Source organism: Condylura cristata, unplaced genomic scaffold (genome assembly GCF_000260355.1).
Source record: "Condylura cristata isolate star-nosed mole 26May11 unplaced genomic scaffold, ConCri1.0 scaffold00018, whole genome shotgun sequence".
Lineage (NCBI taxonomy): Eukaryota > Metazoa > Chordata > Mammalia > Eulipotyphla > Talpidae > Condylura > Condylura cristata.
Genome location: NW_004567119.1, coordinates 23,867,191 through 23,891,176, shown reverse-complemented (window position 1 = coordinate 23,891,176; position 23,986 = coordinate 23,867,191). Strand labels below are relative to the sequence as shown.

The 23,986-nt window shown below is 40.3% G+C and overlaps 1 protein-coding gene across 1 annotated transcript in view; it reads left to right on the top strand.

Annotated features, from left to right (window-relative positions):
• Nucleotides 1-23,986, top strand: part of USH2A (Usher syndrome 2A (autosomal recessive, mild)) — a 589,735-nt gene that overhangs the window by 243,268 nt on the left and 322,481 nt on the right. Inside the window, 4 exon segments of the mRNA XM_004685238.1 lie at nt 786-989; nt 2,584-2,883; nt 3,712-3,906; nt 22,304-22,417. Coding sequence (XP_004685295.1) covers nt 786-989; nt 2,584-2,883; nt 3,712-3,906; nt 22,304-22,417 — 813 coding nt within the window.

Here is a 23,986-nt window from a genome sequence, read left to right as displayed (position 1 = left end):
CAGGAACATCAAGCCATTTTGCATCTTCAGCATGATGACGCTCCCTGAAATAGGTGCACATTGCATGATTCCTGGCCATATTAGTTCATCTGGAAGCTGTCTGCTCCTTCCTGCTCTCCAGCATCAGGTCCTCCAACTGTGATTTTTCCACTGACTCACCAGGCCAATTCAGCATTACCCACTGACGCAAGTGCAGCTTAAGTTTCATAACAACACCATAACACATAACTGCTTTCATTTTATTTCATGAGATCAATCAAATGATGGTACAAGTGTTAAAGACAGTGCTATCAAGCTATCACCAGCCACTGCAGCATGAGTTCAATCCCCAGCCTGGGGAGCTGATCCACATGGCGCAGCAGACCTCTCCTGTCCTGCTCCCCACAGAAGTGGATTTCAGTAGATCTGCCTATTCTGCTCCCCTCTCTGTCTCTGGTGAATCCTCTCACTGTCCTCCACTCTGGCCTACACCGCAGCTCTTGTATGCATAAATAAATAACTTAAAAAAATTACTCAGTTGACTATAACCACTATCAGTTGAAAGATAATGATCAGCATATCTATTTTTGTCCCAAATAAAAATATAAATACTTCCTGGTAGCAACTTGCCTAAGGAGAAGCAGGAAGGGGGCATAAGCAATTTCTCAAACAAGACCTGAACGTTTAAAAGTTGGATTTAAAGTACTCTCACACCTCATCAAAACATCGTATAGCAGCAGGACAGAACAAAGGGTCATCCATGACTCCAGCCTTTCACATGATACTAACCCTGGGTTATTTGGCAGGTTTCAGTGGTTGCAGAAAAGATGTGGAATTTGCTCAGGGTGCTGCTGTTCACTTGGCATCTGTGTCCAGCAGTGCTGTCAGAGTCAATCTGGATGGATGCCCATCAGCTGACAGCACAGTTAACTGCAGAGGAAATGACTCCATCTTGGCTTACCTGGGGACAGAAGAGCGTGCTTGCAAGAGTGGGCTTCAGCATGTTACAGGTACCGGAGGGAGGGGCTCTAAATGGAATCCTCCCTGTTTCCCACTCATCACCTCAGTTTCCCACCAGCCCTCCGCTGGTCTACATGACTAATGTTTTCACCTTTCAACTACTTCCCATAAGAACACCTGTATCTAGTGATAGTGATGAAGGAAGGTCAACCTGCAGCTAGTGGATCCAAGGACACATACCAGGAACCAGTAAATTCTGTTCTTCTTAACATGTCAATGTGCACACATAATTGTACATGTGTGTTTATGCGTGTAAAGAAAGGGAAAGGTGAGCGCCCTGTGTCTGTGTGTTTGAGGTCTTCTGCCAGAGTTTGCCTTGCATCTTTAGTGCACCTGTCAGTGGGCTTGGCTTAGCAGAGCAGGGCTTTTGATTTTTCAAGTATTTGATCTGGCCTGATTCTTTCTTCTTCAGATATGGAAGGAAATAATTTCAGGTTGTCTGAGGCATTTAGTAGGCCTGTGTCTGCAGAACTAAGAATAGGAGTCTTTACAGAGTGCCCAGAGGCCAGAAAAGATAATTCTGTGGGGGGTGGCACCCTCTAACCATCTCCTGACAGAAAGCGCATTTGAAACCTGGTTGAAGCAGCTGTGTCTTTTTATCACATTGTAGCAGATGTTTGCTACGGTGTTGACTCTTAGGATCTTGGAATGACTCTCCCAGGATAATAATTGCTGATTGGTCTAATTTTATTGCATTGGAGGGGAAACAAGTAGAAGCATTAGATCTTATCTCAGACGACTGATTTATAAGTACTTTGCATTTAACAGAGTATGTGCAGAAGCCTTTCCCATGCTACTATGGTGGAAAGGTGTTGATTACAAGTTTGTGAATCAGTTGGCTCCTACCATTTTGGATCAAATATTTGGATCAAATATTTGTCAGTAAAGCAAATGCACTTCCATATGATCGCTACATATGTCTATTAAAGAATGTTTATCCCTAGCAAGTCACCATTGGTCTAAAGTTGTGGTTTTCATCAAGATACTGTCTTCTATTGACAATGGGTCACTCACCCACGGCATCCTTTGTGGAATCTTCTTAATCTAAAAGATAATTAGAAATGGAGATGGGCTGCGAAGAGGAGTCTTCAAAGCTCTCTGCATACAAATTTTCCACAAGAGGACAACTTGACACTTTTCCTGGGTAATTTAAATTATCATCTGCTTATAGGCAAGTCAGTGAGCTGAAAGATCTCTGCAAATCCATTTCAACTTCAGAGCTTAGAGAAAGCTGATAGAAAATATTCATTTGTGACTACCGTGCCTTTTACCCCCATTGCACACCCCTAAGCTTTATTAACAAATATGCATTCAGGAGCTTGTTTTCTGTCTAGCTCAGTAATATATATAGGTGTGTAGAAGGTGCTGGCTTACCTAGCTGGATAGTGCCCATACTGGTGTCCCCAAGAAAGGATGCAAATAAAACTGAATTGATAGTGATGATCTGACCACAAAGTCTTACTCCATAAATCCATATTTACAATCTGACCACAACACTGAGCAGCTACAAGCTCCCAAGGGCTGGAGAATAATTGCACTATTTAATTATTTTTCAGTCAGTTTTGCTCTGTCCCTTATGAGAAGACCATCTGTTAGACAGGACTGTACTTTGCCCTGCACTGCAGTTCAGAACGAATAAAATCAACTTTGCTGCCGTTGCCCCTGTACCAGCACGTGACCGTGTGGGCTGGGTGTTTGCCAGAGGGGCCCGTGGTGTTTCCACTGCTGGCTTCTCCACCTGTGTGCTTCCTCTCAGCCTAGACGTTCACTTTGCCTCCCTGGAAGCTGTCCTTATGGGCCTAACCAGTCAAGCTAAAGAGGTGAATGCCGATGTCAGACCGCCAAGAGTGAGCCTCCAGCCTCGTGGCCCGGGGGTCTGGGGAAGTTAGAACACATCCCTGACCCCCATCCTCTGCGATGGAATTTGTTGGGCATTTTCTCCATGTTGCCAGCACAGGCAGCTGTGATGAATCTGTTGCTGATCAGAACCACCATAGAACTACCTAATAACGGTTCTGGGTTCTTTTTCAATGAGGACATGCCAAGTGTAGGCGAGGTTCTGTGGCTCCTCTAAGCTCCCTCGTTGCGTGTTACTGTTCTATGATCCTCTGGAAATGATTTTGTATAATCTCAAGGGCACCAATACCTCTACTCCGCAATCTGCAAGAATGTACCCGGTACATCCTGTGGAGTAGAACGGTGCTTTCTTAAAATTAATTTGAAAAACAGTTGAATTTGGAAAAATGAACTCAGACATTCAATTACAATACAATCCCATTTGTGAAATTTTTTGGCTAATACAGTAAAGATATAAAAGTGTCAAAGCACTACGTATAGTAACAGCCTAATTATCTTGCTGCAAGGGTGTCTGTCATTATATTGTTTGAACTTGTTATCTGACTACCATCCACCTCCTTCTTTATGAGTGATGTTTAAAACATGTCTGATACATTAAATGTTTTTGGAAAACCTGGACTAGACTTGAAAGCTCGTTAGGTCAATGGAGTTTTGATGGTTTTGAAATATCGCTTAAACTGAACGGCTCAAGATGTGCAGTCATATTAAATCAATGCTGAAAAGTTACAACTCTAATAAATTGTATTTATGCTAATGGTCGAGTCTGATTTACTGCGACCATTAAAAGTGAAGAATAGAGGCAATAGTCCTCTCGGAACTGCCACTTTCTCTATTTTCTCTTTTATTCTTTTGCAGCTCCTCAAAGCGTGCCAACTCCCTCCAGAGTCCGCAGCTTGAATGGATACAGCATGGAGGTGACCTGGGATGAACCTGCCGCAGTCAGAGGTGTGGCTGAGGAGCACGTCCTGGCAGCTTACATTCAGGACCATCCCTGCCCACTCTGTGTGTGGGCTGCTGCCTCAGAATTTGTCTACACCAGCACCCACACAGGTAAAGGTGAGGCCTTAAGACGGTTGACCTTCTTCATGTCCTTTGAGTTTTGAATTTAAATTAAAATGTTCTTCAGGGATTTTTTTTTTTTCAATTAAAACAAACAATCCTATATTTTCCCTCATTAAAAAGCCCCAATAGTGACATAATGACACGGAAGCCTGTTTCTCCCTGTAATGAGCAGGATGATTCTAGTATGTTTGTGGCTCTTGTGGATCACTTCCCTTAAGGTTGATATTCTCTCCAAAAAGTGTGAGGTCACAGAGCTGTCCCCTAGAATATTCCACAGGCACCCTTTAGGACTCTTGTGGATATACCCAAGACCAGCTTACCTACCACTTCAAGCAGAAAGGTACCCTGTGGGACTAGCTCCAGTTCACAGCTCTGTTATTTTTTATAAAATTGTTGAAACACTGACCAGGCGTTTCCTTCATCCATCACTTCCTTCTTCCCTGTTTTACCTGCTGGATAGAGACACAACCTGATGAAACTCACAACTCTTGTTCCAGCCTGTGTATTCTTGCTGAGCAGACAATAATACCCAGAAGAACAATGTATCTAAAAATCCCAGCCCCCATGTTCATAGGGCATTCCATGGTGATGCCAACCACGCAGAATTCCTGTAATAAGCACCCCCATTCTCCTCACTAAATACGTTCTGTTTTCCCAACTCATCACATAGCTTACCTCCGTTCCCTCCTACTCAGCTTATAGATTATAAATTTACAACAATCATATAGAATCGATCATCTTTGGGGGTAGAAAAGAAACAGATTCTATCATACATGGTTTCTGTCACTTTCTTACCTGCCAATATATACATTAGTTGTATTTTTCTGACTAATTTAGGGTTCAGTGAGTTAGTATATGTTAAAGCATTAGAAACTGGAAATTGCTTGTGGCTTATAGATGTTTGCTATCATTACATTTTTTTCTGTTTTACTTTTTTTTTCTTTTTTTCTTCCCCTTTATCTTGCCACAAGAAAAAAAAAAAAAAAAAAAAATCTTCAAAAATCCTCTCCCCAGCTCCCCCTGCCTTTTCAGAGAGGGTATCACTCATTTCTCTTCCTCTCACAATTTTTTTTTATAACTTACTCATCTTGATTTAGACATATTTCACATCATTCTTCATTTTTGTGCGGTGTGTGCTTCCTCTTCTCAGGTGTCATTCCTGTAAAATCCCCACCACCAACTCAGCTGCACACTTGCATTGTCCAGCTCTCCCCCTCGGTGCTGCTCTCAGCACGGCCCAGCACCAGCAGCTGCAGCAGCACCTTCTTGGCGGGCCACGGTCTGAGAGCCACTGCCCAGCCAGACTCTTCCCTAGAGCCTTCAGAATCTGTGGATCCCCAAACTAAACAACCCAAGCCAACCCCCCAATGCTTCCTTCTCTAAAACCCTTCCAGGTGTGCACTTTCCACAGTTGTTTCCAGTAAGACACCTCTGTGGCTGGGGTGACACTTCTCTGCTAAATTTACCTGAATTTTGTTCACTAGCTTTCCTAAAGATACCAGCAACTTCAGTGTCTACAACACGAAAGAGTACTTTCTACTCCTTACTCCTCTTCGTTCTACTCCATAGTTTTGTCATGATTTTTAAACTATCTCTTCACTTCTGTGACTCTTTGCTTCCTTGTTCCCAGTCCTTGCTTCCTTGTTCCTCTTATGTCCTTGTCACTCCTTCTGAAACTTCATTCTGCATTTCTGAGAACCTCAGCACTTAGGCATGGGGCCTCTCTCCGCACCACCCCCACCACAGGCTTACTCCAGGGAACCTCATCATTGCCCGAGCATCAGGTAACTCCCCATTCCCCTGACTTCCAAATGTGTGTGTGTAAGCAACAGGATTTGAAGATTTGACATTTCCAGGAGATGTTTCACATTCTCTATGCAGAATGTGAAAATCTGAATCCCTGTTTCTCCTACATTCTCTAGGCTCAGTGTCAATTCCCCTGATAGCCAAAGTACAACATTCCATTGGGTATGTTAAATTTTGGTTCTAAGAAGCCTGTTACCGTTCATTCCTATGAAATAACTTTTGAACTTTCCTAGGCCCAAAAATAACCAACAAAATCATACTAAGGAGGACCACTTTCAGATTGTGAGTGAAACCTGCAACAGATACCTCCAGCTACCCAGCTCATAAATCTTGGAAATATTCTCCTCAGACCTCATATCCCTGTTTATTGATCCATTTTCCATATTGTGTTAAATTCCTCTATCTTCTGCCCTAGCCAAGCCACTGCAGTGTGCTTGCTGGGTAACTGGTATAGTCTTGTTCTCACTGTTCTTTTCCAGTACACCTGTTATGAGAACCTTCCTCTCCTCAGAACCCTTCAATGCCTCCCACAACCTTTCTTCCAGCCTTGTTTTCCTTCAGTCTTCCTTGTTTTCTCATTTTGCATTTCCAATTCTCTTTTGCTATTAAAATGCATATGCTTTTTTAAAAGTCTTTGCATGTATTTTTGAAAGATTTCTAAACAATGAGAATAGGAAAAATTCCTCAAAATGTAACAGTTGGTTCAAAAGCTCTTAAAACATTTTCAGTTTGGGGTTTTGAAGTCAAGAGCTATTAATATAAATCTCTGTCACCCACTCTCTGAGGGTTTGGAGGAAGTTAGTTATCCTCCTGGATCATTCTTTAATGTCTTAGTCTATGAAATGGAAGAGTAGTATTTACCTTTACCTTAGAAAAATAAGTGATAAATGCTCTAACTCTATCACTTGTTAGCTAGATAAGCTTAGCCAAAGCAATTAATACTTTCGGACTTCTGAATCTGAGAATGATATAAATATCTACTTCCTAGGATAACTGTGGGAATTAAGTGAATCCACGCACTCTACAGAAGTAAAGAGTAGTGTTTGACATACAGAATGCATCTTACAGTGTTAGCTATTGGATATCAACATTTATAACACAATATTTAATATATGGTTATCACTTCAACAAAGTATTGCGATACTTTCCAAAAAAGTTGTACATTTTAAAGTTCCAGGACACAGCTGATAAAGTCAAATCAATATAGGTTCAAATACCAGTTATGTCACTTGCTGATTATATGAGCTCAGGAAAATTTAAAAATAAAACTCTATATTGTAGTTTCCTCATATATAAATGAGTGGTAGAACCATCTGTATGTTATGCAATCATTGCGAAGATAAAAATAAATAAATTACCTGCACTGAGTAAATAGGCATATATTCAATGTCAATTAATTGTTATCTGTACACTACTTAGAGGCTGAATTCTGGGTGATTGCTTCAAATTTGTTTCTCTTTCTGATGTTTGCACTGTTGGATCTGCTCTTTGAACATTCTGTGAAGATTTTTCCTTTTTTTCAGTCTTTTAGATAATTTGCATTTGTTCCTCATCTCCTACAGCTCACTTTGATTTTTGCCTACCTTTCAATATTCAGTTTTCATCTCTGTTGTTTACCACTTGCATTCTGGCTCTTGTTTCAGGGATTCCAAGTTCTTTTAGATCTTATTAATAGCATAAAACTGTTGGTCTTAAAATTTTCCAGGTTTCCTGAATTCAATCCCTCCCAGGACATCATTGTTTGATCTCATTGGAGGGCTGAGTTCTCTTCTTTCTTGTAAATCACAAATGCTTTCCCACTGGTTACATGCACTCCCATATTGCCAGGCTTCACTGGCCTATCCTACTTTTATCTCCAGAATGGAGTTTCTTCAAGAAAATTAAGTCATCTTCTAATCATGTTACTGGGCACTTAGTTGCTGCTAATGTAGACTTTCATTGGGGTTATCAGGGGGCCATTGAGGTGATTTGTGTCAGCCTCACGGCAATCTGTAGCCTCCACCCCTTCTCAGGATTGGTGGAGGGGTGTTGAGACTTGTAACCTACTTTATCCAGCTCAGTATTAGGCTTGCTCTGGGCTCCCCTTCAAGGAGCCCATTTGTCTTTGTCTGATGTCCTTCCAGTCCTTTCCAAACCTTCGGTCAGTTCATTGGTATTCCCACAAGGTAATAGTTCTCAACCATACTGAGCCACTGAGGAGCTTTAAAAAAAAAAAAAAAAAAAAAAAAAAAAAAAAACTGATGCTAACTTCCAAGAGTGGTTTTTGGTTTAGAAAGTAGTATTTTTAAGTGTCTGCAGGTAATTCTGTTCAACCAGCTTCAGAAAACACTGTTAGAAGCACCAGTTTAACACGTGTGTACAGTTTAACACTGTTTTACTCAGGAATTCTTATGACAGTTTCACTCTCACCTGAAACTGAAAGATGTAGATGTCAAAAAAAAAAAAAAAAGATCTGGCTATATAAAAAATGATAAAATGTTAAAAATAAGTAGATAAAATTAGCAAGGGAAATTATAGGGTGACAAAAATTAAGTGATTTAATGATTAGGATCTTATGGGAACTGATGGTCAGACTTACAAAATGCAGAAGGCAGTTGGGAAAAAATGAATATCAACCAAGGGAACTGGAGAATGGAACAGTGAGACAGAATATTTGCCATTCATGAGCTTGGCTACCAGAGGATTAAATGAGATGAATCCCAGTAGCAGGGGAGAGTCCAAAGGTTAACAGCCCCGCTCAGGAACAAATGGACCCCACTGGGCTTAAAGGGTCTGGATTCATTGCCCAGCAGTGCCAGGGTTCAGAACAGGGAGTTCTTGAAAGTTCATTTCCTCAGCTGGAGCCTCAGGTAGAAAAGCCTGCAGTTAGCACTTCAGTGTATCTGTAGACTTCTTGCAAAGGGCGCCAATTAACTCCGAGAAGCTTTTGCTGATTTTCCCTCCAGCCCTGTTAACATGCAAGACTGCTGCCCAGAGAGACAGCCTGGCATTTCCCTCAAACCAAGAGCTCCTCAGAAAGTGACTTCACTATCTGATTGAAAATGACGGCAAGAGTGAGTGGATCCAAGAATTTGCACACATACAGTTCTTTTTTTCCTTTTTTTACTTGTGATGTTTAAATATGTAAATTTAACTATCAGTATAAGGAAAGCACCCGGCAGAGTACTGGGGGTGTAATTGGTATACGGAAGATATTTTCTCAATTTTATTATTACATTCATTAAGCTAAAGTCTAGGAGTTATGTTCGTTCCTCAGAACAATAAATAATAATTAATAATATTTATTATTCACTATAGTTTAGCAGTGAACCAATAATAGTAATGATATTTCAGGTGGCCCAAATATATATAAGCTTATTCATATAAAGAAATAAAAAACATTTCAAGTTTATAATGCGGTTGATAGTGTAGCATTAGCCACAAGTACTGTTTTATTCCACATACATAGTCGTGTGTATCTTCTATCTGGAAAGAGTCTGTCCTTTTCTTTTCCTCTTTTCCATAACTAGTAGTCATGGAGCTAGTTACTAGCTAGTTTTTAGTAACTAGTTACTACTAGTAGTAATTAGTGATTTCCAACTCTGTTGCTGAGGAGGTAGTTGCTTATAAAATGCAAATGATTGTGCTCTATACACAATATATAAACTGTGTATTCAGGCTAAGACTTAGGAATTACCTATTACCAAGTTTCCCAGTTGATTCTTTTGCAGAAGGTCCTTGAACCACATGTTAAGAAGCACTGGGAGGAATGATATGGCTAGAAGAGAAGGGATCCTTTTTACCTACTGGGCTTGAATTTATCCCTTTTTTTGTTGTTCCTCTTTTGTTCTTCCAATTCCTTTAACACTGGGGGCAGAACCATTCTTGAGTAAGGGGAAAAAATCTAGAGTCAGTGTAAATAGGTAATCTTTAGAGCTATGCATCTGAAAGGTGCCAGCAGGGAGGGAGGATGAATTACTAGGGATCTTAATAAAATGCAGATTCTGATTCAGTGGGTCTAGAGATGCAGTGTGAGTGTCACATTTCTAATAATTTCTAACATTCCCTAGGGCAGGGAACTCACCATTGTACAACAAATTAAAATGCCCACTAGATTCAAAGAAGAAAGGGGTCAGTGCAACAGGTATGAAATAGAATTATCATTTTGGGGTACTAATCACCACACACCTGAGAAGTAGGGAAGGTGTGGAGAGCAAAGGCACTTTGAAAATAATGTCACAGGCAAAGGAAGTTATTCAATGCTGATACTGTTAATAATTGTTAGCTGGAAAAAATAGGTAAAGAATATTAGGGTATCCCAGCTATTGACAAGAGAGTGAAAATTAATCGGGGTGCCTACTTTAAGAATGAAGAACCAAGAGCCCTAGAGAATCACTGCTTAATGAAGAGTGAAAGGCATACACCAAACTAAATGTACTGTACTTTATGGGCATACAAGAAGTTGTCAAGGGGATTTTAAATCATAAATGAATTTTGTCTTATATCTGACTTTGGAACTTAACGCCAGTCATCAGTCCATCCATAAGTGAGGTGCTGCTCTTAATGTGGGTATCTAGGAGGCACATGTGCATATGCATAACATATATGTTATCTATAGCATGTGCTCCTATCATGCTTATTTGAGAATACTGAAATAAAATCATTAGTGCATGCAGTTTTATTTTTTTAGTTGTTGTCAACTGAGATTCCTTATTCCCCATTGTTCAAAATGCTTTTGTGTATACTGAGCTGTTTCTTCACTGGGCAATGAGCTGCTAGAAGAGGAGTATCAAGATGATAGTCACTTGAGTCTTGTTGACAATCTTGCTCAAGGCAGCTGACCAATGCTGAGTTGAGGATTAGAAACTGTTTCTCACTAGAAACTCATCAGTGCTGTAGTTCTCCACTTTGATGACATAATATGTAATACTTGAAACATATACTTCAAACTTAATATAGATGATAGCTAGCTAGATAGATAGATAGATTCCTAATGGAAAAAAGGTTGGTTGGGTGAATAGACTAGAGATTGATATCAAAATTTATACTTCACAGTAAAACTCAAGTGCTATATATTTGCAATTTAAAATAATGTCTTAACCTTTGTTGGCACAAAGGGTTAAGACTTAGCAGTATGAGGCTATCAGCAGCCATTGCAGCATGAATTTGATCCCAGCCAGGGAGCTGCCCCACATGACACAGCAGACCTGTCCTATCTCACCTGCTGCTCCCCTCAGCACTGGATTTCAGTAGATCCTCCTGTTCTGCTCCCATCTCTGTTCTGGTGAATCCTCTCACCCCCCCCACACACACACCTCTGGCCTACACCTCAGCTCTTGTATGTATAAATAAATCATTATATATATATATATATATATATATAAACAAATCATATGTGTGTATGTTTGTATACATATATATATATATATATATATATATATATATATATATGGCCATTATTTCTGTAAACTGGGTATTTCAGAGAACTGAAAAATAACCATTTGTTATATAAAAACAAAAAATTATAGCCTATGTTCTAGGTTACTGTTAGGGCCTACCTTTGCACTGTGTTGTGTTTTTGGTTTTTCTAATTTATTTTGTGACAAACATAAGAAGAAATCTGCTTTTATCCTACCAAAATGTGACCCAAGTCCTCTCAATGAAGTATGATATACTTTAAAAATGAAAGTTTTGTGAAAGGAAACAATAGAGATTTGTTTGTTTGTTTGTTTCTAATTAATTTCACTTGAGAAACAAAACCCAACATAATAGCAAGTTAAACAATATTAAATTTTCTCTCTCTGATAATGGGTAGCCATAGTGATTCACTGTAGAGACTGGACGTTCACAATACTAGGGACCCATCTTTAGTGTACCATACTTATTATAGTCCAAAATGACTTCCTCCTAGTCCAAAATGACTGCTGGAATATCAAGCATCAAGTCAGGCTTCCATTCAGCAGGAAACAAGAGTGAACGAAATAGGACATTCACATTCACTTTAAAGAATATTCCAGAAACTATTACTCCACCACTGGTTACATTCAATGGGCAGAACTAAGTCACAAGCTGCAGGGAATCCTGGGAAATGTATTTATTCAAAGTGGCTATTTGCTTACCTAAAAATACTTTGGATTTTACTGTGGGAAGAAAGGAGAATATACAATCAGAGAACACTTAGTGGTCTTTGTCACAATAGGCAAACATCAGAAGTAAATTTTAAAAATTCATTTTAGTTCTATTAATAAAAGATGAATTTTGAGAAAGCTTTTGCTATGTTTATAGTATTTCACAAATTGATATTCCATGTTTGTAGTTTATTGCAAACTATTTCTTTAAGTGTAAATCTTAAAAGAAATTGGTCTCAAAAATTTACAAGACAAAAATATGGCCTATGACATAAATAGTAAAAATAGAAATGATGTAATTTTCCCGCTTAGCTAATGTAGAAAAATTTCATTAGGTAATGCAGTGTTGATGAGTTAATAGCTTTGTCTAACTTTCCTGAATACATAATGTGTCTGAATTACTTGTACATTGTCAAATCTTTAGGCAGATCTTTTAAAAAGTTATTTCTTTTACTTTAGTAAATAAGAATTTGCAGCACAGGATTTAGTTTTTTTGGTTAAAAATTATAATGATACAAATTTTGCTGTTTAATTGTAATCTACTAGGCATGTCTACAGTGCAGTAGTATTCAATATAAATTTAAGCATATATATGTCAAGGTTGCCATTTAGATTGGGTTTTAAGAAAAGAGCATTTATCTAAATAGTTTGGGTCTAATTTTTATGGCCAAACATATTTGATTGGATTTGGAGCTCATCACAAAACACACACACAATATAAAAAAGACATAATCCAGTGTTGGACTTAAATAGATGCTATAAAATATATAAAGTTCAGTGGTAGGCTGAAACACACACAGACACACATAGATACTGATGGAGTTCTTTTGAATCACTTGTTTTATAGGCACAGACACTTGTTCATAATGGGGGACCATCACATGCTGCTTTCTGTTTGCATACAATAGGTTTTTAGTAATAAATTTGGACCTTAACACATATTTACAGGTGCATGGTAAGTAAAGGGTTTTGCTATATAAAGTGTGCCATTGTGTTAAAGAACATTCAGCAGCATGTCTTTTTGTCTGGTAGAACAGACGCTGAGGACAGGGGGCAGGGAAAGAGCAGGATTTTGGTGTCAGGAGACAGGGGTTCTAATCTGGGGTTGTCTGCTGGTCTTCAGTCTAACTCACTGCTTGGTGGCAGCCCTCCGCACACTGGGGTGATACTACCACAGAGACTTTAGCAGGGATTAGGATGCTATTCACTAAAGGGCTGCCTTTTTGTTCTTTTTAAAAAATTAATTATATAATTTTAAACTTACTGCTTATTTTTCCGCATTGTTTTCTATGTGAGATGTGGTCAGACAGTTTTCCCCCACTAAAGTGCCCATAGTCCATCACCCTTCACCACCTTCTTTGCTACCCACCCTCCTTCCCTCCTCCTTTTCCTTCCTTAAAGTCTTAGATTTACTGTCAACTTTCAAGGGTCAATCTAATAGTCCTTCAGTCATTGTTTGGTTTCTCTAGATTCCACATATAAGTGAAACCATCTGGTAGTTATCTTTCTCCTGAGTCACTTCGCTTAGAATAATCCTTCTAGTTCCATCCATATTGGTGCAGATAGCATGAGTTTATCATTTTTTGATCAGTGTGTAGTGTTCCACTGTATACACGTATTATGTCTCCTTGATCAATTCATCTGTTCTGTGGCATTTAGTTTGTTTCTATATCTTGGCTATTGTAAATAGGAGTGCAGATTTCCTTTTGAATTAGTGTTTTTCTATTCATTGGATACTACTATAAAGATAGGAGTGCAGATTTCCTTTTGCATTAGTGTTTTTCTATTCATTGGATAGACACATAGGAGAGGAATTGATGCGTCATGTGGTAATTCAAATTTTAGTCTTCTAAGGAATCATCACACTTCTTTTCACCGGGTCTAGACCAGTCTGCATTCCCAACAATGTAATGTGGTTCCTTTTTCTCCACACCCTCACCAGCACTTCTTGTTTTTTTTTTTTTTTTTTTTAAAGATTTATTTATTTATGCATACAGAACTGGGGTACAGGCCAGAGGTGTGGGGTGGTGAGAGGCTTCGCCAGAGACAGAGTGGGGAACAGAACAGGCAGATCGACGAAGTACACTGCTGAGGGGAGCAGCGGGCGGATCAGGAGAGGTCTGCCATGCCATGTGGATCTCCTCCCTGGCAGGCGGGGATCAAACTCATGCAGAAGTGGCTCGAGCTTCTCAGTGCAGGGCTTTAACCTGCTGCGCCACCAGAGAGGGCCCTTGTTTTTGTTTTTTAATATGGCTCATTCTCAGAAGTGTGAGGTCATATATCCTGATGTGGTTTTAATTTGCATTTCAATAAGGGGGTGACTTCTTTTTCTTTCTGTCTCCTGGGCCTGCCTCCCAGCTTAGGTTTTAGAGAGTTCTAAATGGTTTGAAGGGCAGTCCTTTATGTTAGGTAAAAAGTTAACACAATTGGGTAGTTACAAACCAATTGCAGAATTAGAATGAAACCAATACAGTGGACACAAATAAGGGATCAGGAAAAAAAAAAAAAGAACAGGGCCCTCCCTGGTGGCGCAGCGGGTTAAAGCACCACACTAAGAAGCTTAAGGCCACTTCCCCATGAGTTCGATCCCTGCCTGCCCTGGAGGAGATCCACATGGCGTGGCAGACCTCTCCTGATCCGCCCGCTGCTCCCCTCAGCAGTGTACTTCGTCCATCTACCTGTTCTGCTCCCCACTCTGTCTCTGGTGAATCCTCTCACCCTCCACATCTCTGACCTGTGCCCCAGTTCCGTATAAATAAATAAATCTTAAAAAAAAAAAAAGAACAGTAGTAATAAATAATAATTTAAAAAATAGCAGGCGACTATAAATCAGAGACAATCAAAATAGCAGAGAAAAGAGTACAAAGGACTCTAGTTATGTTCATGGGTGAATTGGTGTTAGGAATTTTATGGGGAAGTCACCTGAAGGAGAAGGCACACACTGCAGACACGAACCATGATGTAATGTACATCTATATATTTAAAAAGGAAAATTCACAGTAAAACCAAAGTAGAATGACTTAAAAAGAAGGAAAATGATACAGACTCTGTAGTTCTTACCAGGAAGGCCTGGATTAAAAACTTGAGGTTGTATGTAAGCCTGCTGAGAGTGTCTTAACTGGGTAATGTTTGAGGTCAATTAAAATCACTATTTAAAACATTCCATTCTCTAAGACTGGGATTAGGCCCTATATTTTATAGAATAAAAGTGATTTTTCCCCTCTACTTTTAAGCATCAAAATCTATTTAATCTTTGATTGCAGGTCTATGATATTCTAGAAGCTTTAAAACTGGAAGTTTCCAGCAAGGTCAGAAAGTTTTATGTAAAGGAAATTAAATGTAAAAATTTAGCTTTAGAGTTTCCAAAGAATTGCCTTAGGTTTGGCATAAGCTTGTTTACTGTTCTGCCTTTTGCTTAAAATGAAGACTGACTTTCATTTTATAAACACTGGAGTTCCTTATTTACATTTAAAGTATTACCCAAAACACAGCAAAAACACCTTCCTCCTCCGAGAGCAACTGGGAGGCAGAGAGGAGGCATCGTGGGTGTGTTTCAAGATCTCTGCTAGACCATCAAATGTACACCCATAGTTAACAAATGTCATTATTCAGGTTCATGGGGTCACTGTGCCAAGTTGTCTGTGTATAAACTTTATTTTCAGAGATTCCTATAAGTGGGCAGAAGTCATATAATGTGTTAGATTGTATTGCTCTCTCCAGACCACGGGCTTTGGGTCTGCCACGCAAAACTGGTTCTGGGATAGACACCTCAAAATTAGAATGAATTAGCAGCAAAGCCCTGAGCAAGAGAATTCTTTTCTGCTTTCCTTCCTGGGTCGGTTTTCTTTGAAAAGGTGGCTTCTTCCATTATGTCTCCAGGTAGCAGTGGCAGCTCTGCCTGTGTGGTATCCCTTACCAGATGGCTCTCTTAATAAATGCCTTGCTCTTGCCCACCCTCACTTTCTTGATCCAAATGTGAAATGCCAGCAAATAAATAAGAGCATTGTACTCTGATGAGTCCTCTGGAGATGGAAGAAAGCCCTTGGGAAAGAAGCAAGAAACAGCTTTTCTCTTTGCTGTGACTGCTCCTAATTACTGGCCAGTCCATGGAAGACAATGTTTAGATAATATAGAATTTAAAGGAAGAGAGAGACACTGTTTAGGTGATACAGAATTTAAAGGAATGGGAATGCTGTTTCAATAATATAGAATCTAAAAGAGGGATAGCCTGTTTAGTAATGTAGAATTTAGGAACACACACACACAGGGAGAGAGAAAGTGCATTATTCCTAAAACCTTTACTCAGATTCCTCCATATTATTCCAGTTGTTTCTTCTAGCATAAAATTAGTCTGGAATTGTCAGTGTCCCTTGCGAACTATTGTGCATGATCTCTGTGAGGGCTCTTGTAGACTTTGCACCAGGGGTAGCCGATGGCCGTGTACAGATTTCACCACCAGACTAAAAGTGCAGCAGAAATGAGTGGGTAATGAGAGTAGAGCAGCCAGTTCTTTAATTGAATTAAAAGCTGGGTGACATCAATGCAGACACCTGTCCAATTATAGATGGGCCAAGGTGTTTACCATTGCTGTACGAGGCATTCGAAGATGACAGAAATCTTTCCGCCCACAGATTAACATAATGAAGGAGAACAGATTACAGTGGATGCCGGCCAAACACCTAGGTTGGCAGCTGGGGGTGGGTGGGGGAGGGAGGAGGAATCTGTTCAAGGATGTAAATAAAAAAAGAGTCCTTTTTCCCTTCTCCTAAGTGGGTCTGGCTTGCAAAAGGATGCCATTTTGCTTTGCGTCCCAGGCTGGGATCGCAGACAGAATATTTATATTTGTCTGCATTTAGTCACAGGGGTTCATTGTAAAATTCCAACTTCAAAGACAACCCCTCTGCTGCTTCCCAGTTTCTGGTCACCCAGACGTGTCTAAGGGGCACAAGCTGGCACAGCTGGTGTCTGTTTTATAGCATTTTCCCATAGATCGTCAGATACCCTCCAATTAAGATTCTCTTTGAAACTCCAGGTGAAAGCAGAAGAGAAAGTTGGAAATTATCATCTATCTGGAAAAACAGCCATGTCTATTCCTGGGCTGTGCCCAGGAAAGGATGTGCCAGGGTGGGTTTCTCTTATGCTGAGAGACAGGACACTTGGAGCTGAGAGGTTGCAAAGTCTTTGCTGGCCAGACATCCAGTGCCCGCTTTTAGGAACACTCCCCGCAACTGCAGGAAGACAGGCTGAGTGCATTGAAAGGACACCCTTCTACACTCAAGGAGTTTCCTGTGTCATTACGAGGGCCGAGGGCCGCTTCCCAGCCAGGCTCGCCCACTGCCAGCTGGGGGTCGTCAAAACACCAGGTTGGTTACAGCCATGGAGCTCTCAGCTCCCTCCTCTGAGCTGTTCCCTACCCTTACTCAAGACCCTGACTGCCTCTCTCAGCTGGAGCTTCCTGTACCCACCAAGGGCCCCAGGGCTGCAGTTCAAGGGGAATAAACTTCCTTTACTTCAAACTCCCTCGTGTGGCATGTCAGGATTTCTCAATGTTAACATTCATGCCAAGTGCATTATCGCTTAGCAGTGAGACTTCTGATCCTGCTGGGGCCAATGATTTTAATCTGGACACCAACAGGCCTGGGCTTCCTGGCTACTAACACTTTTAAAACATCAATAATGCTCACTTTATGTTTATGGAGTAGTTTCAGCTCACCCTTTTCCATTATCAACGAGGACTGGCACATTCCTGACATGGTTGGGACCATTTTCTTATTTCAGACTTTTGTGACTAAAAGGGAATTTGAGGGTCATTTGGCCTGAAGTCAGTTCTGGTCTCAAATTTGCCCCACCTTCCCTTATCAGTATTTCTGTAGACACAGGAAGAAGGCCTTTTTTTTTTTTTTTTTTTGGTCTAGGATGGTTTTAAAATGCATGTATATTTTTGAGTATTATTTTAAATATGATACTGAAATACATGTTTAACGATGGTCTGTTTTTAATTTGTCTTTAATTAAATGTTGTTCTATCATCTTGGACCAGGAAGGCTGGATTTTGTAAATGCTCTTGTCCATTGGACTTTATGCAGCTTTTCTACTTCATGTAATACGCTGTGTGTGTATTACTTCTACCTGGGGGTTGCTATAGCCTAGTTTTTATTCAAATTACAGCACAGGGAAAGGTCAGTGTTGTTCTTTTATGCCCTTCCTAGAGTCACATAGGAGAAAAATGGATGTGTTTTGATGGTGATGTCCTATCTCAGTAGTTCTGCCCTGCAGAGTATACACTCGATGATCTTGACACTTAAAGCACAACCCACCGCTGCGTGGACCCTATGAATATGTTCAAGATGAGCTTCCTTCCTCAGCCTTGAAGAGAATACCTGTCTTCTCTTTCTTCAGCAATAGCAGAGCTTGCAGTAAACATGAACTTTAATCCATTCTCGCAAACTGTCTGTCTAGATGGAGGGTCAAGAGAGGCAAACTCCCTGTCCCAAACCATGGATGTAATGATGTTATCATTAGCCTGATTTACTGACAGCCCCTTTGTGGGCCAGTTCCTTCTCCAGTCTGAGTGGCTAACCACTGACAATAGGGGAGAAAATGCTAAATCATGACACTAATCTTGCTGAAGTAGATGGTAGTCATCATATTTAGGGTAAGTTATTTCAATGATTGGACAAGTTAACTCCAAGACACAAAATTACAAGTAAAATCCCCACTAGAATGAGAATAAAATGCCACCTCAGCTTCAAACTATATAGCACATTTTTGAAGGTGTGATTTACAAACCATCCAAAACGTTCCTCCTGAGATTCAAAGTTGGCAAGAACCAAAACGTCAGCTTTCGTCTTCCTTTTTTTCTGTTTTCTACTTTGCAACTCTCCTTGTTTCACCTGCCTTGAAATGGGAAATGTGAACCCTTTGATAAATGGCCTGAAAGCTGATCTGGTTTATCCCCCGCATCTTCCTTTAAGAACTTCAGGATTTTTCTATGAAATGCAATACAGTAAACTTCTCAACCAAAACACAAAGCAGAGGAAAGCAAAATTGAGGAGAGAATTATTTCCTTGTTGTTCAAGTCCTTAAGGTCCTTAAGGCTTAAAAAATAGCAAAGAAATTTTGTCATGCATTTATACACACAGAGAGCTCCCCCTTTAGGAAAGGCAAGAAAGATTAAGTAAAACACTGAGGATTATTTAAGGAACATGAACTCAGTTTCTGATATGACTTGACCTTTAAGTGTGCATTAATACTTTTCTTGCTGAGCTGATATAATCATCACAATTCCATTTGCACTTCAGCTCTGATTTGGAAAAAAATATGTCTCATGACAATGTAAGGCCAGTCTTCAAAGTTGCAAAATAATATAGTTGCTTTTGCAGTTGTCTATAGAGCTTACATATTACTGAATGCATGTGACACATGAAAGATTTTAGAACTCTGACCTGCTTTTTTGGACCTGATGTTCCTGGGCCCCTGCTAAGTCATGCCCACCTGTGAGCAGTAATACTTTTCAGATTTGCTGCACACATGATAATCAGTGGAAACTAATCTCTGAACCCAACATGCTTTTCTGTCTTGTTCTAGGATTAAAAGTTTCATTTTCTGGGCCTGACTCACTGTGTGTTGATATGGCCCTGTGCTCCATTCACAAGCAAGTTGTCTTACATTCTTCCAGTCAACTCAAACTTGTCAATAGGAAAGATGTGACAAGTGCCAAAGATTTTCAAAGGATGGGATGGTTAGAATATATTTCACCTCAGGCCTGCTATTGTGGGATTAAGGTCGAAACCTGAAGAAATGGGAAATTGAAGCTTACCACATAGTTCAGGGTAGTGAATTTGGTTGGGGCATGTTGAACGTGACAGCTAGGTGAAATCTGGTGGCTACATGATCTACATGTTGACACAGAACCAGCAGTTGGGGCACAGATGTCGTCTCTAGATACCAGTCTTATCACTGAGAGATGAGGTTGGTGAGCTAACAAAGGCCAATGTTTATGCAAAAATGGAAGCCTGAGGTTTCAGGCTTGTGCAACAACAGCTAAGTAAAGAATGCTGAAAGGACTGTGAGTCAGACGGGCTAAGATAAGTGCTCTCAGTAGTTCTGAACAAATCGGAAAATTCATTGGCACTGAAGGAAGTAAAGGAGGGGAGAGTCTAATAAGTACAAGAGAATAGGATGGAGAGAGTATTAGTCACAGTGGTATTTCAGGGATCCCTAGTAACCTTCAGAAGATCAAAATCAGTGCTTGGCACTGTCTGAATGGGCAGATGTGGGTTACAGTAGCAGGATAACTTGTGTTGAGCGCTGCACATGGGTCTCCATCCAGATGGCCCTGTGTGGACACTTTATGTTCCTCAATCATACAACCCTAATAATAACATTTGATGTAAATACCCCCTTATCTCACAGGTGAAGCCGATGAGACACCTTCAACACAGGTAGTTAAACAATTGCCCAATCTCATCACCAAATCAGTAGCAGAAGTGTCATTTGACCTGAGCATCTGTGCTCTTCACCACTGTAGTGCCGTAGGATGGCACCTGTGAAGGTGGATGCTGATGTTTATGACATACAGAGAATGAAGAGTCACTTTTTAAAAGAAAATGAACTCAATATGGGTGATGACTGGAAGACTGAAAAGGAAATGGTGATGAGTACCAGGATGGAGGGAAAGCAGAAGGTTGAGATGTGAGGGAGACTTGAAGTTAGAGATGAATTTGTGATGAGTTGGTCACATGGGTGTGCATATTAGCTCATTGGCGTCCTGTCTTCTTTGGCCATGAACCAAGGTTATGATGCCAAGTACAACAGAAAGGGATATTTGGCGATATTCTGGAAAAAAAAGACTTGAGGTAGTACTAGGAATTAGGAGGCGCCAACAAAAATGAGTTAGGGTTTGTGATTCATCCTCCACCCTAGGTATCTAGCCAAAGGGTGCACACACACTAATTCAAAGGGATATGTGCTCCCTGTGTTCATTGCAGCCCTATTTATACAGGCAATTTATAAAACAAACTAAGCACCCAATGACAGAGGAGTGGATTAAGAAGTTGTGGAATTTATTGCAAGGGAATATTACTCAGCTATAAAAGGTGCAAAGGCTTGCCATTTGCAACAACATAAATGGAATTGGAGGCAATGTTGTTAGCAAAATAATTCAGAAGAGGAAAGACAAATACTGGATGATTTCACTCATGTGGAATATCAAAAAAAAAAAAAAAAAGCAAAAGTAAACCAAAATAAACTCTAGAACTATGACTGTCAAATTGAGGTTGCCAGATTACTGGTAGAGGGTGAGAAGCAAAGGGGATGAGAGGCCAGTGGACTGTGGTGAGGACTCTGGGTGCCTCAGTGGTAGGTGTCGTGTGGTGACATACATCAGAGGAGGCAGGAACCTGTACCCCTAAACCCCACACAGTGCTGTAAACCTTTCTTACCTCAATACAAATATGGCAATTTAAAAAATTTCTTTTGGGGTGGGGGAGAAGGTAGCACATATTAAAATTTGTATCTGAATTATGTAGGCCATCAGCAACCTGGGCACAATGGCGCCCTCCCTAGACTGCCTGGGTTTACTCAACAAAGGGGATACCATGAGTGGGGCTGTCTTTTCATAAGAATGACGATCATCGATGTGTTTAGGATTAAAGGCAGCTCTGAAAAGTTGTGTACTGATAAACAGTGATAAGCAAATATACATGTTCTGTTCTTGACCCTTCTTTAATTCACAGGATTAGATAAATAAAGAGCTTTTTCATTGATTATGAACTAAACAAAGTATAGTTTCATTTCTATAGGTACTTTGACTCCCAGAACTCATTATATATATAAGTATATATCCACCACCAAGCCAGGTTAACACAGTCGAGCGACACTTCTGTTTAAGACAGGTGTCTTTATTAAGTAAACAAATAATTTTGCAAGTACAAGTACAAAAGCATAATGATCTAATTTTGCTAATTGTTCCACTCTGATAATTTGCATGTTTGTCAGCAGCAATATGAACAAATAGTTTGTATGTGTGCAACCTACTGTTAAAATAACAAAGCCCCTTTTGGGAGTAGCATTTCCTGAGGTGTGTCCATGGGTGCTCCTAGAGAGGACTCCAGCTCAGGAAGGTTCAGAAATGCCCACAGAAGACAATGAGATAATTTTGTCTCTGCAGGAGGTCTAGGATCCTGCATGCCGGCGCTCATGTCCATTGCGCTGGGCTTCAGGAGATGCAATGCTACAGGGAAACAGGTCTGGGCATATGGGCATTGAGGACCTATTCAGGGGATGCAGTCCAGAGCTGTTGGCCATATGGTGTCACCTCACGAGTCACTCCAATCTGCAGTCATCAAAGAGTCAAGAAAACAAATTAAGGCGGCATCTTCTCTGTGTGTCTCTGTCTTTCAATCTTCCCACTCTACTCTTTCTAGTTGCTTGTGGTAAACATGCAAACCTCTTTTCCTCCTTTTATCACAGGCATATTGACAGGCTGGCTGCCCTTCAGAAGCTCTGCCATAACCCTAACTGCTTGCACTCTGGCTGGCTGCACCGAGAGAACACAGACACTGAACATCTCTACTCCACAAGAAGGTAAAGTAATTTCAAAGGTCTTGACTTCCACATTTCAGTCATGAATAATAAAATAGGAGAAGAGCTAAATGCTGCAAGGCCATTTGCTGGAAAACCCGGCCTAATTTGATGACAAAGTGCATTGCCAGGCCATAATTGCTCCATTTTTTGGGGGGGTGCGAAAATGAATCAAACTCCATACCCTTTAATGACATGCATCTTTAATAGCTGTAATGCAGATTAATGGGCTTTTTAATTGCTGTTACATTGTTCATGCAAGAGCCTTGTCATTAATATGAAGCATCTGAAAGATTAATGAAAGCTTCCTCATTTTACTATGGCTCAGAAGTAAATCTAGAGACAGTCTGACTAAAAAGAATTGATTGTATGGCACAGTATGAAATTGAGAATCAAACGGTTGATTTCCATGGTCTCTTTTAACTGCTAAACATCAGCACAAGCAACAATTATTCCAGTATGACGGCCCCTCCAAAAGGCAACGTAGGCCTTATTCATCACTGCTCCGTGCCTTCTGACTTAGTCTCACTTTTGTTGAAATTGGGACTTACAAACTCTCAGCATAAATGACTGCCTGAGAAAACATTCAAGAGGGAGCCGGTGAGCTCAGAAGCTGTTCAGCACTCCTCAGTGAAAGATCTGCTCAACATCAGAATGCATCGCTTTGGAAATCGCAGCTCTCAAAACATGTGGCACACTGTTGCTTCCTATTTCTCTCTCCTCTGAAGGAGTTGCACATTTCTTACACTGTCAGGTGGGCAAGTCATTCAGGAAATGAAAAAGCTTGATCTTTAGGGGAAAAGAGACAGTCAGTCTCTCCCTTTCTCTCTTGGTGTCCATCTGTCTACCTTCCTTGATCTACCTCTTCCTCTCTCTCTTCTAAATCATTAGCAGAAGAGATGGAAGAGCAAGACATGCTCACGTGATGGAACCACAACAGGAAACGGATCTTGTGAAATTTTTCTTATGAGCCTTTGTTCTTTGTGTTTTGCAGCTGACCTAACCAGAACCCCTTACCTGGGTTACAGTCTTGAAGGTCCACGGTCAGGTTTACTCATTGTCCTCTTCAGCTCGTCCTGTGGAAATGGCACTTTATCTTTAGCATCATAACTTTGGTGGAGCCATGAGGGCATCATGCCTTTTTATGGGTTATTGTTATGTCTCCTTATTTTCTCTACATTCCTATGCCCTTTGTCTGGATTTTTCCTGATAACCTTCAAACCTAGTTCACAGCTGCACCTCCAAGGAATGTTCACTCTTCCAGGTCACCATTTCCTCCTCATTATTTAAGGCGTCCTTAACTTCTAGCTTGTCTTGAACACTATTGCCAATTTACTGAATATCAGATGTGTTTAGCATCAATTTTTTAAAACTTTTGCTTTCTATGATTCCAATTCATTGACCACTACAGAGAACAAAGAGACCTTTAAGATACCTTGCCCACCAAGTGGGCTTTATCCCAGGAACACAAGGATGGTTCAACATCAGAAAATCAATTAATGTAATCCATCACATCAACCGACAGAAGAATAAAAAACACATAATCATATCAATCGATGCGGAGAAGGCTTT